We start from the raw sequence: 27,269 nt of genomic DNA on the forward strand, positions 1-27,269 counted from the left end.
GCTATGCGGGGTCCCGCTTAAGGTACAAGAGAGAAGGAAATCTAAAAATCTTAATATAAATTTCTAGGAAAAGATTTTAACTATAGAAATAGTCATGGCATAAAAAGCGTCCATTCCATTTTCTGTTTAGTCAATATCCTATTTATAACATTGAATTGGGTTTGGGTGAGGAATCAATTAACTGATAAATTTCAAATCCAGAACTTGATAAATTTCCAATTTTATCTTATGGAATTGATTTAACTGTTCTTATAATAAAGAATTCAACAACAAACTTTCCAAGTATACATACCCTTTGTGAACCGCCAATTTTTGCTACTAAATCCTCCACTGTTAAATTCACTTTTCCTTGAGGAATACCCATCATGTAATGTGTCAGCCACCCTATTCGTCCAATTAGTTTCATACTTGTGAATTCCATTCAATGATTGACGATCGGTCATGGCCGGTCCCAAGCCTGGATAAAGGATGAGGGTTGCGTTAGTTTGCCGGCCAGCGTTAAAACTATGACAAATATTCAATGAATGGATCCATTAAACTATTGTGCTAATGCTAGGTTGTTCATCGGAAGGAATGCGTTGCAGGGTCCGACTGTAACGTTTCGGTAAGGACCGCTACATCTCCAGAACTCGGGTGTAGTGCTAAATATGTAAGAGTTCGCGTTACAGGATTCGACTGTAACGTCTCAGCAAGGACCGCTACATCTCCATGAGAACTTGGATGGAGTGTTAAATAGGCAAGAGTTTTCACACCATAGGTTGGATAAGAACAAATATGATAGGAAAACTAATAATCTAAGATTTGGAACATGGAACATAGGTATTGGTCCCTTTGGAGGTCGGCAAGAGGGGAGGGGTGAATTGTCCTGAAAAAATAAACCAACATTTTCTCGGCTTATAACTAAATAAAGAACACTTGTAAATAAAAAGCAAAGAGACTAATTAAAAGAAAGCAGACATAAATGAGTTACTTGGTTTGCAATCAGAAGATTGTTAATCCAAGGAGAATATGACGCACTATTTGAAGATCTCCTTCGGGCGGAATAGTCTCTTACAGCGTTAACAACACAGACAGAAAAGTATAGCAAAGAGAATTTGATTACAAGTGAATTGATTTAACTGTGAAAATCAGTGCTATATTTATAGCACTGTTCGGGGCGCTTGGAAAGGTTCCGGGCTCCCAGGAAAATAAAATTTTATCCCTTTCGCACGGATCACGGTTTGACCGCGATCTGGATAAAAACTCGGTCCGAGCGCCCGGAATGGTTCCGGGCACCCGGACCCCCAAAGTCAACTCCGGTTGACTTTTTCCGTCGGGAACCTCTGCTCCGGTTCAGCTAGCCTCGGTCCGGGTCTTCCGCTCCGGCTCCGCTAGCTTGGGTAATATCTGCCATCCGGAATAGGGCTCACCCGAACCCAACTTCCGACCTTCTCCTCGAGCAGCCTTCCTCTCTTGTTTCTCATCCCTCAAACGTCGCGTACGTTCTTCTTGTCCACCGGTGTACTCTTCCGCGGCACCTCGTCCCTTGGACGCACCGAGCCCGTCGGCTCTCTCCCTGTGCCGTCCTTCTCACTAGCCGCGTCTTCCGCTCGACTTCCTGTGCTCCTAAGCTCCTGCACACTTAGACACAAGGGTTAAACCAAACAGAACCTAACTTAACTTGTTTGATGACATCAAAACACCTTGGGGTTTCAACAATCTCCTCTTTTTTGACGTGAGCAACCCAAGGTAAGCTAGGGTAAAACAAACATAATGTAGAAACAAATAATTTTGCAAATAAATGTAAGATTTTTCAATGAAAAAAAATTTGAATACACCTCCCCCTAGACTTAACATTATTCTCCCCCTTTGATCACATAAAAAAAATGGGGTTCTTTAACAAGTCTAAGGTCATTTTTTTTAAAAAGAATTTGTAATAAATTAGAAAATTTAAAGTGTTAAAAAAAATCTAAGTATGAAAATTTCTAATTAAAAAGAAATTTGATTTTCTAAGTTAAACATAACATTTTGTGCAACGGAATAACATATTTTAACAGAAATAATATTGAATTTTTCTAAGTGAAACTTTTAGAAGAAATTTTAATAAGTGCTAAGAGTTGCAAAAAGTTTCTAAGTAAAAAAAAAATTCTGAGTTAAAAATAATTAAAAAATGAGAAAATTTCTCTATGTTTTTGCAAACATAAATATTTTTGAGAATTGTCTAAAACAAATTGAGTAACCCTTTAAAGAATTTCAAATTAATGATTTTTCAGTTTGTCAATTAAACTTTTCATTTCAATATTTGGCTTCTAGACAGTAGCGAGACACTAGGTCTTCTTGGTTATTGGAGTAACAGCCACTTTCTAAACAAAGCCTTATAAAGAAATTAAATGTTTAATTTTCTTGCTAAAAATGCTAAGTTTAATTTTAAATTTAAATTAAACAGGTTTTTGGAACCCAATAGAGGTTTCTTTCTACAGGGTTAATCAGGTATTTTTTAGGAATATAAGCCTTTGATATTTTTCTGATTTGGCTTTTGTGAAACCTATAGTACCAGTTTAATCCTCTATAATTTTTAAAAGAAGAAATATTTGAACAAACAGAATTTTTCAAGTTTTCTATTTCTTCTTTTAATTTATCATTTTCAAGTTTTACTTTTTCAAAGTCTTCTATTAGACAAGATTTTGCCAAAATTCTTTTTATTTCTAAAATTTCATTTTTTAATTTGGTATTTTTACTTTTTAACTTGAACATGGATTTTGCCATAGACTTAATTCCAAAATAAAGCTGATAAGGAGGTAAGAGGCATACCTCACTTACCATATCAGACTTGAAGCCTGACTCTCCTTCTGTTTCGCTGCATTTATTTGAAGTCGCTCCCCCTTCATCGATGCTGGGTTCCGATGTACTTTGCTCTTCATAGCTCGCCATCAGTGCTAGTTCCGACATATTCTTATACTTCGGATTCAGATGATGAAGTGTCGTCCCAAGTAGCTTTTAGATTCTTGTGCTTCTTGGCTATCTTGACTTTATCTTTCTTGAGTTCTGGGCAATCCTCTTTTAAGTGTTTTTCTTTTGACACTGGTAGCAACGAACCCTTCTTATATTTCTCGGGTTCTTCTTATTCTGCATTTCTTTAAATTTATTAGATCGAAAGAATTTTTTAAAATTCCTTACCATATACGCTTCTTGATCTTCTTCTGAGTCTGACTCGGGTTCATCCTTCTTGATTGCGTTTAGCGCCATAGTTTGGCTTGATTCCTTTGTTGCCCCTGCACATTTGGTTTTATGTAATTCAAGAGTAGAAAATAATTCCTCTATGATACTTACCTCTAGGTCCTTTGAAATGTAGTAGGCGTCGATTATCGAGATTTATTCCGGAGTTCTGGGAAAGGCGTTGAGTACGTAGCGTATGGTATCCCGGTTGGTTATCGTTTCACCGAGGTTCTCGAGTCCAGTAATTAACTCTTTTACCTTTGCGTGTAGATAAGCTACTTTCTCACCTTTTTACAAACGGATGTTCGTCAGTTTCTTCCGAAATATATCTCTTCTTGCGAGCTTGGCTTTGGATGTGCCTTCGTGGAGTTCAATTTTTCCAGAGTTCTTTGGCCGATGAGTAGCTTCAGATGCGGTTGACTTCTTAAGGCGACAGCATGCTCAACAAGTGATACTCCGCTCAGTTATTCGCTACAGAATCATTTTTCTCCTTCTTCGTCCAAAGACTTTCTTCTTTTTCTTCTCCATTTTGATTCGTCGGAGCTACAAAATCATATTTTATTATTAAACGAATTTCGAAATCGGTTTTCAGAAATACCTCCATGCAACGTTTCCAGTGTGCGAAATCTCCCTCGAATTTTGGTGGAACGATGCTTGGTCCGACCATTGGTTCCTTTGCTTCAGTCTGCGGTTAGTCCTTTTGAAGCGTCCTCGCTCTGATACCACTTGTTGGTCCCTTTAGAGGTCGGCAAGAGGGGAGGGGTGAATTTCCCTGAAAAAATAAACCAACCCTTTCTCGGCTTATAACTAAATTAAGAACACTTGTAAATAAAAAGCAAAGAGACTAATTAAAAGAAAGCAGACATAAAGGAGTTACTTGGTTTACAATCAGAAGATTGCTAATCCAAGGAGAATATAACGCACTATCTGAAGATCTCCTTCGGACGGAGTAGCCTCTTACAGCGTTAATAACACAGACAGAAAAATATAGCACAGAGAATTGGATTACAAGTGAATTGATTTAACTGTGAAAATCAGTGCTATATTTATATCACTGTTCGGGACGCCTGGAAGGGTTTCGGGCACCCTGGGGGGATAAAATCGCGGTTTGACCGCGATCCGGATAAAAACTCAGCCCGGGCGCTCGGACCCCCAAAGTCAACTTCGGTTTACTTTTTCCGTCCGAGACCTCTGCTCCGGTTCAGCTCGCTTAGGTCCAGGTCTTCCGCTCCGGCTCTGCTATCTTGGGCGATCTCGGCCATCCGGAATAGGGCTCACCCGAACCCAACTTTCGGCCTTTTCCTCGAGCAACCTTCCTCCTCGGTTTCTTGTCCCTCGAACGTCGCGTACGTTCTTCTCGTCCACCGGTGTACTCTTCCGCGGCACCTCGTCCCTCGGACGCACCGAGCTCGTCGGCTCTCTCCTCATGCCGTCCTTCTCGCTAGTCGCGTCTTCCGCTCGACTTTCTGTGCTTTTAAGCTCCTGCACACTTAGACACAAGGGTTAAACCAAACAGGACCTAACTTAACTTGTTTGATCACATCAAAATACCTTGGGGTTCCAACAATAGGAACTCTGGTAAATCAATGGAGGTAGTAGATACGATGTTTAGGAGAAGAATTAGTATTTTGTGTGTATAAGAGAAAATGGGTAGGTGAGAAGACAAAGATGATAGAGAACTCGGGTTTTAACTTATGGTACACTGGAAAGAGTAAAGCAAGAAATGGAGTAGGTATTATTGTAGATAGTTTGTTAAAGGATAAAGTTGTAGGAGTAGTTAGAAAAAGGGATAAAATTATAGCCCTTAAGATAATAGTGGCGAAAGAAACTATGAACATAATTAGCGTATATGCACCGCAAGTAGGATTAGATGAAGTTACCAAATTAAGATTTTGCGATGACTTAGATGAAATATTATAAAATATTTTACCAAATGAAATGATTTTAATAGGAAGTGATCTAAATGGACATGTCGGAGTGAAAAATGAGGAATATGAGAGGGTACATGAGAGTTATGAGTTTGGAATGAGAACTGATGAAGGGAAAACTATATTAGATTTTGCGATAGCATATGACCTTATATTAGTTGATACGTTGTTTAAGAAAAGAGAAGAACATTTAGTCACATTCAAAAGTGGGAATAATAAATTGCAAATTGACTTTTTTATCGTTAGGAAGAATGATAGAAAGATTTGTAAAGATTACAAAGTCATCCCTGGAGAAAGCTTAACTACCTAACATAGGTTAGTAGTGTTAGATATACGCTTCAAATATAGTATTAATAGAAAGAAAATATATACGATTCCTAAAATTAAGTGGTGGAAGTTAAAGGATGGGAAGCAAAATATATTTAAGGAGAAGGTAGAAATGCAAGCATTAGGTGAAATATACGATGATTCTAATACAACATGAGATAAGATGGTATCAAAATTGAAAATAGTAGTTAAGAGTGTACTCGGTGAGTCAAAGGGACATGCACTATTAAGTAAGGAATCTTGGTAGTGGAATGAGAAAGTACAAGAGAAAGTGAAGGAAAAACGAATAGCTTATAAGTAATTATATATTTGTAAGAACGATGAAAACTTAAAAAAATATAGAATAGCCAAGAAACAAGCTTAGAAAGTAGTGAGTGAAGCAAAGAATGAAACGTTTGAACGATTATATCGAAAATTGGATACAAAAGAAGGGAAAAGAGACATTTATAGAATAGCTAAAGTGAGAGAAAGGAAAACAAGAGATCTTATCCTAATAAAATATATTAAAGATGAATATAATAGGGTATTAGTAAACGATGGAGAAATAAAAGAGCGGTGGAAGAGGTATTTTCATCAACTTTTTAATGAAGGTATAGGTGAGCAACTTAACTTAGGTAATTTAAGTAGGTCAAATGAGCATAGAAATTTTAATTTTTATCATAGAATTCAAACTTTAGAAGTAGAACAAACTTTAAATGAGATGCCGTTGGACTAGATGATATTCCGATAGAGGTATGGAAGTGCTTAGGGAAACAAGGTATTGAATGACTTACAAAATTATTTAACATGATATTGAAAACGAAAAAAATGTTTGATCAATGGAGGATAAATATTCTAGTTCCTTTATATAAGAACAAGGGAGACGTACAAAATTGTGCAAACTATAGGGGTATTAAACTAATAAGTCATACTATGAAACTTTGGGAAAACGTAATAGAAAAAGATTAAGGAAGGAGACTACATTGATCGAAAATCAATTTGGGTTAATGTCTGGAAGGTCGACAATAGAAGCTATACATCTTCTTAGACAATTAATTGAAAAATATCGGGAGCAAAAATAAGACCTACACATGATATTCACTTAGAAAAAACTTATGATAGAGTCCCAAGAGAAATTATATGGAGAATTTTAGAAAAGAGAGGTGTTAGCGTAACATATATTGAACTAATTAAGGATATGTACGAGGATGTAACGACCAGATTAAAGACTTCAGGCGGAGTAACTGAAGCATTTCTAATAAAGGTAGGGTTACATCAAGGATCAACTCTAAGTCCCTATCTTTTTATACTAATTATGGACGAACTTACCGTGGTGCATGTTGTTTGCAGATGATATTATTTTGGTAGATGAAACACGTGAAGGAGTAAATGCTAAACTAGAATCTTAGTGGGAAACATTAGAATGGAAAGGTTTTAAGCTTAGTAGATTAAAGACAGAATATATGAAATTTAAGTTTAGCAATAATAGAAGTAATAAGACAATATTAAGATAGGAGAGGACGAGTTGCCCGGAACCGAGAAATTTAAATATTTAGGATCATTTTTGCAAAACGATGGAGGGATTGAGAGAGATGTCTTTCATAGAATACAAGTAGGATGGTTAAAATGGAGGGGAGCGTTGAGTGTTTTATGTGACCGTAAAATACCTTTTAAACTTGAAGGTAAGTTCTATAAAACCGCAGTTAGACCTGCTATGTTATATGGAGCTGAATGTTAGGCTATGACTCGAGCACATGAGTAGAAGATGAGAGTTGTAGAGATGAGGATGTTAAGATGGATGTATGGACATACGAGGATGGACAAAATAAGAAATGAGAGCATTGCCATCTGGTAGACATCCCGCCATGCGCCTATGGTAGACATACCAGATGGCAATGCTTTCTCAGGAACTGACGACCTGGGGTTTATCCCGCCATGCGCCTATGGCCTGTGTACCTGCATGAACCTCCCTCCATATCCGTGGGGCCGGCACTAGGGGGGCCGCTAAGGTAGCGGATCTACCTTTTTTTTCAAGTATCAAGCAAGGAGTTTGGTTTTGTGAAATCTCACATGGCAAGTTGGTAGGAGTTTGTCCCTTGAACCGGGTGAACCATCATGGCATGCCCTTGGTGGGGCACTGATCCTTGTTCCAATACTATTCAACATAGATCTTGCTTGCAGTAACTCAATGCTTTTATGATCTTTTTGTTGTGATTATTATATTTCAATGGTTAATTTTATATACTGATATGGAGTGATCTTTATTCTTACCTCTATCAAGAGGGAAGAAATATGTTTACACCTTAAGTATGTTTACTACCATTACAGAACATCGGTGAGAATGATGGTTATGAACAATTTGACCAAATTCTTATGGGACTGCTCCGAAGAATATTGGACACTAATAAGCGTGTGCAAGAGGCTGCATGCTCTGCTTTTGCAACGCTAGAAGAGGTTATGCACTTATGCTTCAGCTTGTAGGTTAGCAAGTTTATTGGCATCCTATTTTCTTGTTGCTAACTGTGTGTTTCTGTGGACAGGAGGCAGGAGAGGAATTGACCCCTCGCCTGGAAATAATTTTGCAGCATCTGTTATGTGCTTATGGGAAATATCAGGTTTCTTTTATAGCTTATGATTATATTTATGCCCTTAATATTTTCCGTGAATAAAGGTATCCATTCCATACCAGAAATACATCTAATTTAAAAGTTGGCTTTCTTAACTTTGTTTTCCTTTTCACTGTCCATAACTTTATCTATATTCTTTATCCAGAGACGAAACTTGCACATTCTATATGATGCCATCGGTACTCTAGCAGATGCCGTGGGTTCGGAGCTCAATCAGGTTTTCCATTTTTTGCTAGCTAATTTGTGTTTTCTTGTTTTATTTGCCTAAGATTTTTGATTGAATTTAGAACTCTGTTATTTCTGTTGGTGGCTTCATGGATCCTTCTCCACATTCTAACTCAACATGTCACTGACTACAGCCAAAATATCTAGAAATATTGATGCCTCCGTTGATTGCAAAATGGCAACAACTTACAAACTCTGACAAAGATTTATTTCCTTTGCTAGAGTGCTTCACGTCCATTGCACAGGTATGTTTTACACTTTGTTTTTAATATAACATTTCTGCAAACATTTGGAGTCATGACTTCAATTTTCACATTGTCGATCAGTTGATTCATTCTTGTGACAGCAATACTTTTATTTGAGAACAAGTTTGGGCTTTGGGAACCATTGATCTGTTCTCTATGAAACAATCATACCCAAAGAGAATTTTCTTCAATAACACAAACAGATCTCGACAAATAATCCTTGTACTATTTAACCACTCTGCATTTCCCATAAACAGCTTTAGGTTGTTGGGCATACTATATTATAGGGGTTTTCTCCTTGTTAACGTTGTTGCATTGTGAAGGATTTTTTCCTACTCAAAGTTGAACATCTTTAAATTATAATATACTGTCACCTTTAAGCAAGTTTTTTGCTGATATGTACATGACAAATCATCGAGTTTAATGCATATTTTATTGTTGATATGTGGTAATGAACTTCAATGTCAACAATGCAGAAAGCAGAGAAGCATATAGGATTTTCTGGTTCTGGTTTGGGAGGGTAGGGAGGAAAGGGTTATACGTTTTTAGGGTCAAAGTTAGTAGGTGATGATGAGTCCATTCACTTACATCAATTATCCATGCTAGTAGTCAAATATTTTTATATTGATAATGAATTTATTGTTTGTCTCGTAAAGTTCAATGAAAGTGATGCTTTCTCTTCTTGTCAGTGAACTATCATTGGAGCATGCTTAAACCTTCGTGTACAAAATTGATATGAAATGCAGAAGTGGACACTTTGAAACTACCTGTAATTATGCTATGTTAGTTGCTAACCTTAAAACATATTGGTTCAACTTCACTATTTGAATAAGTAATAAATTTTAGGCACAAATGTTTTTACTTGATTTCCTAATTCCTTTCCATCCTTGAATACATATATCAACTTTGTTTTTGGTGTTACTAATTATATGTTTAAATTTTATTTACAAATGGAAAAATATTCTAGCTACAGCTTCTTGCAAAAAGCTGTTGCAACGGTAAAGTTGTTGCCATGTGACCAAAATGTCACGGGTTCGAATCCTGGAAACACCCTCTTGCAAAAAGCAGGGTAAGGCTGGTACAATGGATCCTTCTCCGGGATCCCGCATGGCGGGAGCTTCGTGCTCCGGGCTGCCCTTTATTATTTTTTTTTACAAATGGAAAAATATTCCAACCTAGGCTCCTAGCAATGTGTTTTATCTGAAATAATATTTAGCTAATCTAGCTACAACTTCTCATACATCAAATAGGCATTTCTGTCAATTTATTTGTTGCCAATGGTAATCTATGGCACAGGATAATGTTATAACTAATGAATCACAGGAACCTTCATACCCTACCTGCATAGATAGGTAAACAGGTGTTCTTTGGAGCCTGAGTAAAAGTTAGTGAAACTCCAGACAATAGGTATAGATAACATGGGATATCACTCTCTGAAGCTCACTATTGATGTGCAAACCAAACACATAACTTATGAGATCAGGTGGAGCCAAGTCTCTTTAATGCTTCACAAGTAGTATAGCTCAAATAAATATGGAAGAAACGGAATTGCTAATAAAACACACATGGCTGATTGAATGGTACACGACTTTTTGTAACAAAAGATTCAACCTTTGCTAGTGTCTTGTGAATCCAGAAGTATCTTACAAGACTAAAAGGATAGGGTGTTATGGAACATCTTTACTGTTTCCATTTAAGAATGCTGCAAAATCCCCAATATAATTGGTAACGTTTTCTTAATTGTTCTTTCTCTGATTAGTTGAAGAACTTACAAAAAAACACGCCCTAGTGACATCTGAACTGAGGTTGCTTTTCTGTCATGCACCTACTGGTGGCAAAATAATTACTTTTTCTGGCTAGATCTGTTGGAGTTAGTGCTTATGATTTTGTGAGGTTAATTGCTCATTTTGATTGAATTTCCATTTCAAATCTTTCCATTACTAAGACAAAATACCGTTATTTTTCTCAGTCTTTGGGACCAGGGTTTTCTCAATTTGCTGAACCTGTATTTCAGAGATGTGTTGGACTTATCCAGATCCAACAGTTAGCAAAGGTACCTTGCATTGCTTCTATGGAACCATTTCCCCCTCCACTTCTTGCAAAACAACCTATAGAGTTCATTATCGTGTAAATGCCCTCTAGAATTACCCCCATTTCTTTTTATTGCAAAGTATCTCCTGCCTTCAGACATTCAGTTTGGAAGAATGCCCTTACTGCATACTGCATGTTTCCTACCAGGGAAGGAAACATGGATGGAAACTAGGTGACAAATCTTCAGTTCCTTTGGTTAAAATAGAGGAAGAAAAGATTGGGGAAATTGTTTAATTTGGGTGGAGAAACTACTATTTGCACTGAATGTATCTCAAACTTGATATTAAAATTTTAAAAATTATCTTTGATATATGTGTTTTTTATGTCTTTAACAAATAAAATTTCTCTCCCATTTTTCTTTTCTCCAAAGAAATAGTCAGAAGGAAAACTCTACTTATTTCATTCCCTCATACAAAATAGAACAGTAGACTTTAATTTTCAGATGCTAGTCAACTTACCCTATTCATTGTCACTTCCCTCCTTCCATCAAACCAGCTCTACCTCAGTATAGCATTTTTTCAAGTATAAGGGTGTTTTGCAAACCAAGTTAAACTTTGGGGAATTTTGCTAAAAGTAAATTCAGCCCCATCCTACAAACAAAAAGGCAAATTCTGAGATATGTTTTGCCAAAAGAGACAATTTCCGACTAATAAAGTTCTGACTGAATCATCAATTATAAAAATTGTTGTCAAAACTTCCGTTTACCATAAAGGAATATTTGAAATACCTGTTCTTTAATTTATATATTTAACTTCTGACTTTTGTTATTTTTGTGTTGTTAAGATTAACCTTTAAAACATAGCAAATTCTGTTGTTGATGTATTCAACATAATAGTATTATTCACAGATCATTCTCCATTATAACAGTCAATTTTTAATAATTGATTTCAGTTTATTGATGCATATATCTGATATTACAAATGCAGGTTGACCATGCCACAGCTGGTGTCCAATATGATAAAGAGTTCATTGTCTGTTCTCTTGATTTGTTATCAGGACTTGCAGAAGGACTAGGCGGTGGTGTAGAAAGCCTGGTATTTTATTTCTCTTTATCGTAATCTCTCTCTTTTTTTTTTTTAATTTTAAATTTAAATACTTTCCACACTTTATCAGAATTTCCCAAATTCATTTTTCATGTACACTTAATGCTTGATTGATCTGACCAATTTTGGTTTATCTTGATTTCTACTAACTAATGTAGGATTTTTTGACACCTGTAATTTGGCAGTATAATTGTATTTGTTTGTCTATCAAATACTTAGCTCTTTGTATTTTTCAGTTCGTATTGAAAATTTACCAGGGTGAAGTTCTTTAGGTATCTTAAATTTGTATTGTCAATAAATGAAACAATTTGGATGTGTGATAATAATTTTAATGCTCACTTTACTCCGGAGGGTGAATTGTTGAAGAAGGGACAGATTGCATAGGAGTTGAGACGTTATGGATTCTTTACTAGACACAAAATTACCTATTGTGATTTTTGGTTAAATTTAATATGCCAAAAATTGGTTGAAAAGACACTTCTGTGGTTCTCAACTCATAAAATATCAATTTGCCTGAGCCCAAATGTCCTTTTTTTCTGCTGTCTGTCACCCTCCTCTTGAGCCCATCAACAGCCACCACCTACCTGTTAGCCCTCGGCCAGCGCAAGCTTGTCAGCCACTTGGGAGTTTGTGGCTTGCTTGCAAACCTTCCAATTACTTGGCCATAGGCTCACTGGCTGCCTGCAAGCTCGCAGTTGGTAGTGAGCTCGCAATCTGCCCTCAAGTTGGTCGCCAATTCGCTGTCTGCCTGCGAGCCACCAGCAGCCCCTAGCTGGACATTGGCTCAGTGTATCCCAGTGCCAAACATTTTCTTTGCTGTTCTTGACTGCAAAATGAAAGATGGATAACGATGGATTTGTTCTTTTTTCCTTTCTCTTACATCATGCATTCTTATTTTATCTATGAAATTACATATATATGTGGTTGGCTTGCCCTCAGGTGAAGCCTCATTGGCCTTAGCAGTTACATCTGCAGAGGCTCTAGGTGTTGCAACTTCCTATGCTTCTTCGCCCCTTTGTCTTCTTACTTACATTGAGCTTCAGCTTAGGTCAAAGGATCACAAGTGGTGGTTTTTGAATCTTCAAGAGAAGCATAGGAAATCAATTTAAGGCGTGCAAACCAGTCTAGATTTGAACTGGATCAGTCTTATCCAGTCCAATTTTGTAGTGAACTGGTTCTAATCCTTTGAAGCACCAACTTGCGAATTGATGGATGACTGCCCAAGATGGCAATAGCTATTCATGACTAGGAATGACCTTTTACAACTGATAGTTGATGGCTATGGTAGCATCAGGAAATTCATGATCTAACACCTTCTGCTGTTTGCAATTCATATCCTTCGTCTAACATGCATGTTTCTAGTTAACCCTTTGTTTCACAGGATTTCTAGTAGATCATTATAACCTCCAATTGCCAAACTCGTAAGATGGTTTTGGATATTTTTCTTTGTATTGTTATGGCAAATGGTGTACTTGTGTGTAAAACTTTAAATTCTTAGGTGGTCTTGAGAATAATGACGAGATGAATGCTATTTTCTAGGTATAAGCTTTTTCCTCAAATGATCTGCATTGGTAATTCTTTAACAGCAAAAAGAAAAATATTATTTTTGTCTTGTTGCTTAGTGCCTTATCCTGATTGAAGTTTTTTATCATTCTAAATATTAGAATCAACCATAACTGAGTGCTTGAATTCAACTGAAATTGCCCCCACGGGCGGGATCAACTGGTTATGACATGGATTCTTGCAGCATGAGTCGAGAGGTCGAGGGTCTGCGGCAGCAAATGCGATAACATCAATATCTGTCCGTATTAAACACCTTCGACCACCATGTCATAGCTGGGCCCGTATTCACCGTGATTTACTCCCTCTCATACTTGTGGGGCCGGGTTGAGGGGGCCGCTGGGTTGGCGGTTCCAACCTTTGCAGCTTGAATTCAACTGAAATTAATATAAATAATTTCTAATGTGCGATAACTACTAGCAAATAGATATTTATTGTTTTCGGCAAAAAAGGCACACATTGATTATTTTTCTAATGTTGACACAAATTGAACTTTTGCTCCGTTAGCAAATAAACAATGTGACATATTATAAAAGAATAAAAAATACTACAAAAACAACAATAACACAACGTGAGAGCCAACTATTTGGGGTGACTTCATGAATTTTAACCCTCCACCATCATCCATGCTTGTGACAAGAATAATGGTGTTATATTATCAAAAAATCTAGTAGAATAAAAGAGAAAAAATAATCTAGTCATGGCTGACTTATATGACAAGATATCATGTTCTGTTCATGGCTGTTCTGTAGGTTGCTAAATCCAATTTAAGAGACCTGCTTTTGCAATGTTGTATGGATCAAGCTGCTGATATTCGGCAAAGTGCCCTTGCACTTTTAGGTGACCTTGCAAAAGTGAGTTCTTAATGGCAATGCTATTTAAATTAAAATATTTCTTCTCACTTATCCCTTCCTCCTTTATTTAACTTTTGTGCAAGTCAGGTTTGCCCAACACACCTGTATCCTCGTCTAGCAGATTTCCTAAGAGTTGCAGCTGAGCAACTGGTATAAGGAAAGTGTTCCATTAAAACCTGAAATAAGCAGGATAATGATTTCTTACTGAGCATTCTTATGGCAGAATATTGCTGCAATTAAGGAAGCTGTGTCAGTGGCAAACAATGCTTGTTGGGCCATTGGAGAATTAGCTGTTCAGGTTAGCTGAAATGGAAAAATGCACTCCACAAGATTTTTATTTAATTTGTTCCGTGGAACATACTTTTGCTTATCCTATGGAATTATTAAGTCATATCAGCATGTGGCATGTCACCATTGTAAAACTTGGTATAACAACGCCTTAATGTTTATTCATAGCAGTTTGCTTCGTATATGCATTATTTTATTGCCCAGGAATGAACAACTATCTGGTTATTTTCTGCAGATTGTGTCCTTAACTATCTACTTTTAGTATATATAAAAGTTACATGGCCATATCTGTCACGTCCCAGAGGAGTTCTATCCGACAAATGGACATCATCTTCCTATAACAGTGACAAATGAAACTTGAATACATAGCCACCTGCTGTACAAGTATAATAATCTACAGTTCACACGGCTGGAAATAAAACACAACCACGCAGTTAAATATGCAGCTTCCACGGCTAAATCAACTATGCAGTTGTATACACAGCTCACACGGTTGGAATAGAAAACAAAATATCAAACAATCCCACACAGCCGTAACAAAAACACAGCGAAACACATAGGAAAGCCACACAATCCAAAATGATACATTACGTGCCGGCACGACTTAAACACAACAAATACCAAAAATGGTAAAGTAGTCACAAGGCTAAACACCAAGTCCAAATCTAATTATTACAATGTCAAAATCAAAAGGAAAGTATGCAAGAAAGTAAAAGCGAAGTAAGGACTGTCCTCATATGTGATATGGGATTGTTAGACAGGATACTCCAAGTGACTTCACAATCATCTACCTGCTACATGAGGAAAAAGACAATACACAAATGGGATGGTGAGTACGGGTAATAGATAAGATAGTGTATGGTCTATATAAAACATGGAGATCAAAGCATACAGTCTCAGTAGGGAAATAAGAACATAATCATATACGACATAATCAATGCACAAAACCATAACTAACTTAATAAATGCACATACCCAATCTGGATCTAACATGCATGGTATAGTGATCAGTAAACTCACTAGGGATCAGCAATAGATTTGCTTATAACCCCTGAGCAATATAATCGAGAACATATACATGTATGATAAATGAACATGTATGAAGCATGACAACCATATGCAACAATCATATGTCAAACATGTGCAATATCATAGGCAAATGCAGATATATCTCTTAAAGATGCACCGTGTATCATATGCAATATGCACGTGCATGCAACATGGTGACTCTCGCCCACCCCTCAAGACACCACGACCCCTGTGGCCGAGAGGTTGGGACAATGACAACTGTACTACCTTCCAGATACCACTATAGAGTGACCGAGGTGGACAGTTTGCTAAGTAGTTATCTCACTACATAGCATCGGGGTTTCTGACTGTTCACAACGCTGGATATTACTACCCTTGAGTGGTCGGGTGACACGATAGGACAAGCTCCACTCCACACTACCACTCTCCTTCAGTGGTCGAATGGATAGCTTAAAAATGACTGACAACTCTCTCACACCATAAGTATGGGAGACAATGGTTGTCAGCATGCAGTGCAATGATGGACATGATGTAAATAATCATGATACCGATACGATCATCATCAATGCAACATCTCAATCTACATAATTACCTCCAATACATGATCTATCAATCACCTAAGTCTATAGGTTCGAATAGATCCAATAGGTGTCTATTAATCAACAAATATAATAAGTAGCAACCCCTACACACCAGACATGTATGCACTCTACATTATAGGTATAATCAACATGAAACCTCCATTAGTACACACTAGACACGTGTGCACACACAACATACGTACAATCAACATGATTCCTCCAATAGTACACATCAGACACGTGTACACACACATGCAAATGCACAGACAACATAACTTCATAGCACATACCACACATGTGTACACTCAACATCATATGCATAATCAACATGTTAACTCAGTCAACAAGACATCCCCTATAGTACATATTCTACATGTCAACATGTGAACTCAGTTAACAAGACATCCCCTATAGTACATATTCTATATGTGTATACATAACTGAGTATAGATATCCAAAGCCAAGACTGTATATGAAATAATTAAATCATCTCTAAGGTCAAGTAGATAAGTATCAAGCAGGATAACAAACGAACAGATTTAAGGTACAGCAACCTAATCCATCAATCAAAATATCCATGCACTAAGTTCAATGAACTAAAGAGGCTAAGAAAGAAGTACCCGCCTTAATTGTAGATCAAGCTAAACAATCACACGTCGAGACTGTGATTAGGTTTAATTATTCACATATGCAACAGCTAACTAAACCAAATCCCAAACCAATTGGGGAAAATCTTATTCAAACGATCATTAATTAATTCTAATTAATGATCAACTTCCATTTATCTAATCCATTGATCAAATTAGGGTTAACCCTATTATCAATCCTAATTAATCCTTCTTATTGACTAGATTAGATTTAATCCAACAATTAACCTTCATCATACCATAACCTAATTAAATTAGGATTTACAACCATGGATTACCCCCAAAGCTCACCTAAGTCCAAGGTGATCGCTTGTGGCTCATGGATGGAGGGGTTCATTGCTGGAATAGAATGATCGGAGCTGTGGATCACCAGCGAATAGTATTGGTTGGAGCTACAAAGGCCAGCAAACAACTAATCACAACCCCAAATTCAAAAATTGAAATCAAATCGCTAAAATCTGATACTAAACTTACCTTACCCCAATTTTGTGCCGGCGACTAGTGGCCGTGCAGAGGATGGTAGCCGGTGGTGGCTGCGAAATAGCGCCATGAAGGGTTGCGCTCGAACGACGCTTGGCTTGCTCACATCGATAGAGAAACAGCAGGGGCGTCAACGGAGGAACAACACTGCTATTGGATGCTTGAAACCCCTTCGACAACAGTTGGATCGTGATCGACCAAGGACGAATTGGGGCCGACGTCGAAAGAGGAAGAACTGTTGAGGTGCGTCGGCGATTGGATCTAAGGTGGTGGCGAGATCCGGCAATCGAGTGCGAGGCAGCCGCGGCGCCAAGGCTCGATGGTTGGCGGTGATGAGTGATCGGGAGAGGGCAATGCGTCGGCGATGGATCGAGGGAAGAGGATGAGGGGAAATCGATAAATAAGGGAATCTTGCAGCTCCCACACAATCGACGGTGATACCCTCGCGACGGTGGCAACCCTGAGAACGTCGATCCTGCCTCATGCGAAGAGGGTGTCATGCAAGAGAGAGAGATGACGTGGATCTAGGGTGCGGGTGAGGAAGATGAGGAGAGGGATCGGGTGCGGAGAGGGTGAGGAGAGAAACTTAGGTTTATAACTTAGGTTAATCAATTAATACCTAAGTTTATTTTCCAGTTAACTCCCTACTTAAATGGGTAATCCAAACAGGTTTTCTCTTAGCCTAAGATATCCATCCCCTTAAAACGTATCATACGATTTTTTTTTAAAATCCAAAAAAATATCTAAAAATTCTTAGAAAATTCTATAAGGTTATTTCTACAATAACAGTTATTATTTAATTTACCGTATCTTACATTTTCCCCATCAATAAAAATTTGATCTCTAAATTTACTGCTCAAACTCAAGGATCCTCATATAAGGATAACAACTAAGCAACATACTCATATACTACTCCATCTTAGTATCATGAACAAATCTCTAAGTGATTAAAGGTTCCCTCTTAGAACTACAAGATGATCCACTTCTAAGTAGATGGTGATGACTTTGTGGGTTATGAATTCACCATGCTTCCGCTACTCCCACATTGCTGTCTAGCCATCATTGGGTAAATCAACCATCTCTAAAATCTATAATGCACACTATCAGCAGATCCTCAAATGTCTTATTGTGCGCTTAGACTGTCCATCTGTCTGAGGGTGGACAGTTATATTAAAATAGAGCTCTATACTCATGGTCTGCTGCAACATCTGCTAGAATCGTGATGTGAATCGCGGATCTCCATCCGATACAATACTCAGAGATATACCATGAGGTATGGTAATCTCTCTATAGTATAACCCTATGAATCGATCCAAAGAATCCGTCCTATGGATCGGTAGAAAGTGAGCAAATTTAGTCAACCAATTAATGATTACCCAAATCGTATCATGTCCTCTCCGTATTATGGGTAATACCACGACAAAGTCCATCGTAACATGCTTCAATTTCCATTCCAGTATATGTATCTTCTGAAATAATTTTGTTGATCTCTGATGTTTAGCCTCTACTTGTTGACATACTAGACATCAAGCTACAAAATCTGCGATGTCTTTCTTCATGTCGTTCCACCAATAGGAACGGTCCAAGTCTCTATACATTTGAGTACCACCCAAATGTAACACAAATTCATATCGGTGTGCTTCCTGCAATAACTTCTCCTGGACAGGATGTGACTCTGGAACACATAATCTTTGACGAAAATAATAAATCCCGTATAAATGATGTTTTCACATTTTCAACGTGAAAATGGTAGCTACTAACTCCAAATCATGAGTCGGATAATTCTTCTCATGATCTTACAGCTGTCGAGAAGCATATGATACTACTCATTCATGCTGCATCAAAACTACACCTAATCCCCTGTACGATACATTTGTATAGAGTGCAAATCCGTCTACACTAGAAAGTAAGACTTAGACGGGTGTAATTATTAATCTTCATTTCAACTCTTGAAACTGGTCTCGTAAGTATATGTTCAAGTAAGTTTTATACCCTTCCTAGACAGTCCAGTCAACGACATAACAATGCTAGAGAAATCCCTCTACAAATCTCCGGTAATATCCAGTCAGACCAAGGAAGCTGCGAATCTCCTGTACAAACTTCAGCTACTCCCAACTGGTAACAGCCACTATCTTCTGTGGATTCATTGATATGCCCTGCCGGAGAAATCCCAAGCAGACAATCAAAATGCACACTATTGAACCTTGCATAGAGATGTTCTCGTCGAAACATCTCCAGAACTATGCGAAGATGGTGTTTGTGATCCACCTCGGATTGGGAATATATCACAATATCGTCAATGAAGACAATTACAACTAATCCAAATTTCCTATGAATATCAGATTCATCGAGTTCATGGAAACATCTAGGCCACTGGTAAGCCTAAATGGCAATACCAAGGACTCATAATGTCCGTACAATAGGGTATTATTTTATTGCCCAAGAATGAACAGTTATCTGGTTATTTTCTGCAGATTGTGTACTTAACTATCTACTTTTAAGTGTATATAAAAGTTACAGGGCCCTATTCCATTAGCCCTATTCCATTAAGTTGATTCTCTTACTAAATTTCAGGTTCATCAAGAAATTGCTCCAATTGTGTTAACAGTAGTATCATCTTTGGCCCATATTCTCCAAAATGGAAAGGTGAGTTGTTGTCTATCTTGATTTTTTCTTGTTTTCCTTCTAAATCTTTTGCTTACTTATAGGGGTTGAACAAATCATTGCTCGAAAACAGTGCCATCACAATTGGGAGGCTTGCATGGATTTGTCCAGAACTGGTGGCACCACATGCGGAGCATTTTATACAGTCATGGTGTACCACTTTATGCATGTAAAATCCTCTTACATTTCTATTAAATTACTTCTATGCATTGTATCAAATAACCATCTGATGGTTTTCATGTTTTTTTTTTCATCTCATTCTCAATCTGAATTAATCATCTACATGAGCATTTCTCCCAGATTTCTTGGATTGAACAGTGACTGTCCATGCTTTATTTCAACTGAAAAGTCATCTTATACTTTTAACCTATCATTTGTCTCGGATATTCCTCTTTTGGATATTATAACTACACTCGTTAGACAATGTGTTCCTCTTATTACTTTGTGCAATCTACACAGAAAGTTGGTCCTTTCATTTTCGATTTTCTCATGCACCTTATGCAATCTTCATAGAGAGAAAATTGGCCCTTGTATTTTTCCCCCAAATTACCATCATACAAAATATCATCTATAAGATATTCCTCTTTTGGATATTATAACTACACTCGTTAGACAATGTGTTCCTCTTATTATTTTGTGCAATCTACACAGAAAGTTTGTCCTTTCATTTTTGATGTTCTCATGCACCTTATGCAATCTTCATAGAGAGAAAATTGGCTCTTGTATTTTTTCCCCCAAATTACCATCATACAAAATATCATCTATAACATTAGAAGTTTGTTTGCCCTTTGATGCACTGTGGAGCAGAAACCTTTGTTAACATAGATTTTTCTTTTTGGTGAAGCTGTACTGCTATCTTACCTTATAATTAACTCAAAAATGTAAATTCTCCTGATTATGAGCAGTCTTGGAGCTATTAAAGGAACCAGTCTAAAAGCCTAGGAAGCTCTCCAGCATGTGATTAATTCCCCAACTAGAAGTTAAGGAAACTACATAACAAAGTTTAGTCTTTGCATCAAACTTTCTTGTCTCTAGAGTCTTGATATAAGAACATAGCTGAAATGAGCATGGTTCATGTTCAAAGCAAAACCTAAATTCTCGTGTCTTGGGAATCACGAGTTAGACCTTTATATAGAAAAGAAGATATACATCAAAAGACAAAAATACCCCTATAATTATTCTAACATTCCCCCTCAAGCTTGAGAATATAGATTATATACACCAAGCTTGTTACATATGTAGTCAATCCGGGGACCTCTAAGTGACTTAGTGAATATATCTGCTAGCTGATCATTTGAGTTGACAAAACTAGTAGATATTTATCTAGATATGACTTTCTCTCTGACAAAGTGATAGTCAACTTCAATATGCTTTGTTCTCTCATGGAAGATTAGATTTGAGGCAATATGCATAGCGGCCTGGTTGTCACATATGAGTGACATTTGTGTAACCTCTCCAAACCTTAGTTCCTGAAACAACTGTTTTAACCATATAAGTTCTTGACTAGCAATAGCTATAGCTCGATATTCTGCCTCTGCACTGGATCTTGCCACAACATTCTGTTTTTTGTTTTTCCAAGAAACAAGGTTACCTCCGACAAATATACAAAATCCAGAAGTGGATCTTCTATCAGAGGGAGATCCTGCCCAATCTGCATCAGAATATCCCACGACTTGAGTATGTCTTTTGTCTTCATATAGAAGACCCTTTCCTGGTGCACCCTTGATATATCGAACAATGCGAGTCACTGCATCCTAATGTTCTTTGCATGGAGAGCTAAGAAACTGACTTACTACACTCACTGCAAATGAGATATCCGGATGAGTGACAAACCAATCGCCTGTACCGTTCAGGATCTGAAAGAGGCTCTCCCTGATTTGGTAGGAGCTTGATATTAGGATCCATGAGATTGTCGACTGTCTTTGAGTTTAACATTCCTGTTTCTTCTAGAATATCCATTGCATACTTCCTTTGGGATATAATGATCCCATCTTTAGACTGCGCCACTTCTATTCCTAGAAAATATTTGAGTTTGCCGAGATCCTTTGTCTGGAAATGTTTGAAAAGATGTTGTTTTACTTGTGAAATCCCAAGATGATCATTACCTGTGATGACAATATCATCAACATAAACCACTACATAGATGCAACTAGTAGATGAGTGGCGATAAAAGACAGAATGATCAGCCTCGCTTCGAGTCATGCCAAACTGTTGAATTACGGTACTAAATCTACTGAACCATGCTCTGGGTGACTGCTTGAGACCATATAAAGATTTCCGCAAGCGACATACAAGACCAGAAGACTCCCCCTGAGCAACAAAACACGGAGGTTGCTCCATGTAGACTTCCTCGAGCAGGTCACCATGTAAGAATGCATTTTTGATGTCCAACTAATGAAGGGGCTAATGGTGAATCGTAGCAATAGACAGGAAAAGACGCACAGAAGACATCTTGGCAACAGGAGAAAAGGTGTCTCTATAATCCAATCCAAATACCTGAGTATAGCCTTTAGCGACAAGACGAGCCTTAAGCCGATCAACTGTGCTGTCTACACCAACTTTCACCGTAAACACCCATCGACAACCAACCACTGACTTCCCAGGAGGTAAAGGAACGAGGTCCCAAGTCCCACTGCTCTGTAAGGCACTCATTTCATCAAGCATAGCCTGTTTCCATTCTGGATGGGCAAAGGCATCACCTGCAGTCTTTGGAAGAGAAACAGACGACAAGGAAGACAGACAATAATAATAGGATGGGGAAAGACGATGATAACTTAAAGAAACATAGTGAGGAGAAGGATTACGAGTGGAACGCATACCCTTTCGAAGTGCAATAGGAACATCAGAATCAGGAGATGGGACCGGAGGAAATGGCGAAGGACTTGGCTCCAAAGATGTGCCCACAGCAGTGTCAGTGTTGGTCGACGGCAAAGCAGAATGAGGACGACGCTGATAAACCTGCAAAGGAGGAGACGAGGCTGGAGATGATAGAGGCGCCTCCGGAGGACAAAAGATAGTCACTGGTGCAGGTGGAGAGGGAGAAACCTCGGCCTGTGAAGCGAAAGGACCAAAAAAAGGAAACTGACTCAAAGAATGTGACATCAGCAGAGATGAAGTACCGACGAAGAGTAGGGGAATAACACTTGTACCTTTCTGAGACTGTGGGTACCCAAGGAAGACACACTTATGAGACCGGGGAGAGAGTTTGTCAATGCCGGGATCAAGAGCATGAGCAAAACATATAGAACTAAAGACCCGAGGTGGTAGAGGATGAAGTGACTGATGTGGATAAAGTACCTGATGAGGTATTTTACCCTGGAGAGTGGATGAAGGCATGCGATTGATGAGATAACACGCAGTAAGTACGACATCACCCCAAAACTGATGAGGGACATGAGAATGGAGAAGAAGAGTCCGAGCGGTCTCAAGGAGATGACGATTCTTGCGTTCTGCAACCCCATTCTATTGAGGGGTATGAGGGCAAGACGTGCGATGCAACACACCATGAGATGTCAAGAAGGTACGAAACTGAGTAGACAAATACTCGCGTGCATTATCATTTTGCAAAGTTCGAAGGGAAGTACCAAATTGAGTTTTTATTTCAAGGAAAAAAGATTCAAAAATATAAAACAATTCTGAACGATCCTTCATCAGATATAACCATGTACAACGGGAAAAATCGTCTATAAAAGTAACAAAATACCTTGACCCCATTGTAGAAGAAACACAACTCGGACCCCAAACATTAGAATGAACCAAAGCAAAAGGAGACATAGCCCGACTCTCAATGCGAGGAGAAAAAGAACTACGAACATGCTTATCTAATTGACACGACTCACAAGATAAAGACTCTAAGTGAGAAAGACTAGGATGTAACTGTTTCAACTTATTAAGACCTGGATGTCCCAACTGAGCATGAATAAGTAGTGGGGATGCTGTCGCCGAACCAACAAAAGAGGATTGTTGAAGCCGATATAGGCCATGGGATTCACATCCGAAGTCAATCATCCTCCCCGTACTCCGGTCCTGTAAGGAAACAGATGTGTTAGTAAAAGAAATGACACAATCAAGAGATCGAGTAAGTTGACTTATTGACAATAAATTAAAGGGAGCGCCGGGAACATAAAGAACATTATGAATGGAAAGAGATGAAGAAGGATGAACAATGCCAATACCCTGGGATTGAGTTTGGGAGCTATTGGTCATGGTGACCATTGGTAAAGTACCAGAAGTAGTGAGAGAGGAAAATAGGGTTTTATTACCAGTGATATGATCGGTGGCCCCAGAATCAAGAACTCAAGGACCCGAAGAACGAGATATGCCAGCAAAGGATGTACCAGCGTGTGCAATGGTAGCAGTGGAACCAGAAGCATGACGATCCTCAAACCATTTCAGAAAGTCATTAGAGGAAGTTGTTGGAGTCGAATCATGTGGTAACTGTGAAGTGGAAGCTGAAGAAACAACAAAACTCTGAACGATCTGAGCAGCACGAGGAGGACGACCATGTAGACTCCAGCATTTATCAATCGTGTGTCCCGGTTTGTGGCAATGATCACACCAAGGATGTCCTTTGCCACCCTACCGAGGTGGAGATCCTTTGTGTCGAGAGACCAAAGCTGACGAGTCGACAGGAACAGAAGAAGTCATTGTCAAAACTTTGGCTGGGACATGGAGAAGAGTCGCCTAAGTATTATCCATGGTAGCTTCTGTGGGGCTGCCCAGGATCTGATCACGGACATGAGAATAATATGTGGGTAGACTATATAAAGCCAGAGACATAAAAAAATTTCTTCCGATTTTCAAACTCTTCAACCGGATTGGCCGCAGGTGGGAGCGGTTCATTGAAGTCACAAAGAAGGCTAGAGACTGAACCTAGATAAGTTGACATTGAATCCTTAATCTGATGGGCGCTGAGGATGATCATGAGATCTTCACAAACTTGATAGAGTCGCCAAGAGGTGTTTGTAAAGAGTTGTTGAGCCTGTGCCCAAACAGCTTTGCAGGTTTTGTGAGTACGGAAGACATTCCTAAGAGATGTATGGATGGTGGCTCGAATAATACAACACAACTGTGCGTCAACCTTCTTCCACAAGGACGATCGACGACTTGAACATCTTCTTCAGTTTGAGTGAGATGTGTCTCATAACCTTGTCCAACAAGCCAAAGCTCAATGTGAGATGCCCAAGAGATATAATTTTTACCATCCAACTACTCGGAAGAAAGAGGTGCAGTGATATGATTGGTAAAGATTAAGGTATCTAGCTTTGGGGCGCCAGATGTAGCCATGAATAGAACTGGAATATATGAAGTGAGCTTGCTTATGTTGGAAGAGAGGGGCTGCTGGTGATAGGGCAAAGGAAAAAAAAAAATTCCGGACAATAGCGTCGAAGACTTGGTGCAGTAGAGCGGGACCCGCCAGGAGACGACAACCCTGGCGATTTGCTCGTGATGGAGGGGCAGCGGCGGAAACCTTTGTTTTTCGTGGGCGATGAACAAAATCGCGCGAGCAGAGCGGGCGTCGTTCCCTTTTTCTCATCGATCTGGGGAGAGAAGACAAAGGGCGGCACAGCGTCAACGGCGTCGGGCGGAGGAGGACGCGGCGTCAACGGAGGAAGGCGCAGCGTCGACAGAGGTGGACGCCTGGGAAGATGCCTCAGGAGGTGGATCTGGAGGAAGTAGAAGAGGGCGCAGGGGATGAGTGAGCCGAGAACGATGGTAAGGGTCCTCGAAGCACTTCTTGTACCCCACAAAGTAGACCGCGCTGTCGGAGAATTTGGCGACGGATACAGCGCGGGAGGAAACAGCGGCGGGGCTACGAGCGGAGCAGTGGGATAAGGTGCGTACGATTCCGGGGAGCTCGGCCTCGTCCGCGGGAGGAGAAGAGGAGGAGGGCGTCGGATATGCCCTCGGGGTCGCAGCGGGCTAGGTACCCGTCGTCGAGGCCGTAGGCGGAAGCACGGAAACAGATGGGGAAGAGGCAGCGCAGGGAGGAAAGAAATTAGGGTTTTAACCTTGCTCTGATACCATGTTCAAAGCAAAACCTAAATTCTCGTGTCTTGGGAACCACGAGTTAGGCCTTTATATAGAAAAGAAGATATACATCAAAAGACAAAAATACCCCTATAATTATTCTAACAGTTCACAATGACTTGATGGATCTCTTAGTTAATTATTGTGGCCAAATTTGCAAGAAAAGGAGTCAAATTTGTAAGAAAAAGCCAATAGGAGTATCTAGTAACTACAATGATAAAATGAGACAAAACAGATTGAAGATTGTGAATGTATGAACATATGCAAAGATGAATTATAGATAATTTATAGTTAGTAGAGTTGAATCTAATAGAGTGAATGGTGTTAGGAGTAAAAAGGGCCAAAGAAAATGCTAATCAATGTAATAAAAAATAATTTAAATATTTCTAGTGATTCAGGTTTGTATAGAGTCTAATGGAGACTAAGATTCATGTAGCTGACTCCTAATAGATAGGATAAGCATGGATTGATGATGATTATGTTAACTGATGAGATTTACAAGCTTTTGTAAATCAAGTCGAAGTGGAAAGAAGAGTGAATACATGAAATATGACTTCTGAAAGTAATACTGAAGAAAGGGTTAAGTTGTATGGATAAGCATTTTTAATGGAGTTTTGATATCTTGGTTCATTAGTCAAAAGCAATGAGAATTGAGGAATATATAATTTATTGTATGATTTTCGTATGCTCCTTTCAATTAGGATATGAAGATATTGGTCTAAGATTAGTATGACCAACCTAACAGTTGTGGGCACTGATATAAATGTGTGGGGGTGATAGGATCATAGTATTGTTCGAATATCAATTGCCAGTGAAGTAATGTTTCTCTATTATAGGATGTTAGAAATGTATTACTTACAAAGTTATGAAAGCAATAAACAAATGAACAATAAAAAAAAAGAAAGACGCAAAAATAAGAATAAATTTGGATAAGACAAATTTTACAATAGTTCGTCAAGCTTGCCTATGCCCATGACTGTGTATAGATTTTACTATGCCATTGTCAAATATACTTCAATAGTCCTCAGTATGCTGACACAAGTTCTGATACACCACTGCTACACAGCAGAAGATGAACTAAGGCAATCTTGATGCTTATAGGAGTTGGTCAATGGACATACGTAAGCTTGGAATGGGTATGGACATATGCGAGCTTGGAATGGGTATGGACATAGTCAAGTTTGGATAAGACTTACTGCTTCATACATTGTGATTCCAAGAAACAGTAACTATATGTGGGTCAATCAATATACTTGCAAGCAATTGAATTCTTTCCATAAAACTTTTAATTTCAGTCACAACTAATAATCAAACTTGTCAATGTTCTGTAATGAAACACATTCATAACCAAATCTTTACGTTTTTATGCTATATGGAGCTTAAATGGAATAAAGAAACATGAAGACATTGTGATTAGCAATAGCCATTTTTGCCTATTTCCTTCATGGTATCTTTTTGCATGGTGTTTATTGAGTT

The 27,269-nt window shown here is 38.5% G+C and overlaps 1 protein-coding gene across 3 annotated transcripts in view; it reads left to right on the top strand.

The window, feature by feature from the left end:
• The window catches only part of LOC122046175 (transportin-1-like), a 38,244-nt gene that overhangs the window by 9,594 nt on the left and 1,381 nt on the right, over positions 1–27,269 (top strand). For 2 of the 3 annotated variants that reach the window (XM_042606736.1, XM_042606737.1), the window contains exons 15-25: positions 7,758–7,883; positions 7,970–8,044; positions 8,202–8,273; positions 8,416–8,526; positions 10,496–10,579; positions 11,544–11,651; positions 13,973–14,074; positions 14,162–14,224; positions 14,298–14,372; positions 19,674–19,745; positions 19,808–19,932. In XM_042606736.1, the coding sequence (XP_042462670.1) occupies positions 7,758–7,883; positions 7,970–8,044; positions 8,202–8,273; positions 8,416–8,526; positions 10,496–10,579; positions 11,544–11,651; positions 13,973–14,074; positions 14,162–14,224; positions 14,298–14,372; positions 19,674–19,745; positions 19,808–19,932 (1,013 nt within the window). The remainder of the gene's footprint in view (positions 1–7,757; positions 7,884–7,969; positions 8,045–8,201; positions 8,274–8,415; positions 8,527–10,495; positions 10,580–11,543; positions 11,652–13,972; positions 14,075–14,161; positions 14,225–14,297; positions 14,373–19,673; positions 19,746–19,807; positions 19,933–27,269) is intronic. The other variant, XM_042606738.1, reaches the window with a different exon arrangement.

The sequence above is a fragment of the Zingiber officinale genome, chromosome 2B, assembly GCF_018446385.1.
Source record: "Zingiber officinale cultivar Zhangliang chromosome 2B, Zo_v1.1, whole genome shotgun sequence".
Taxonomy (NCBI): Eukaryota; Viridiplantae; Streptophyta; class Magnoliopsida; order Zingiberales; family Zingiberaceae; genus Zingiber; species Zingiber officinale.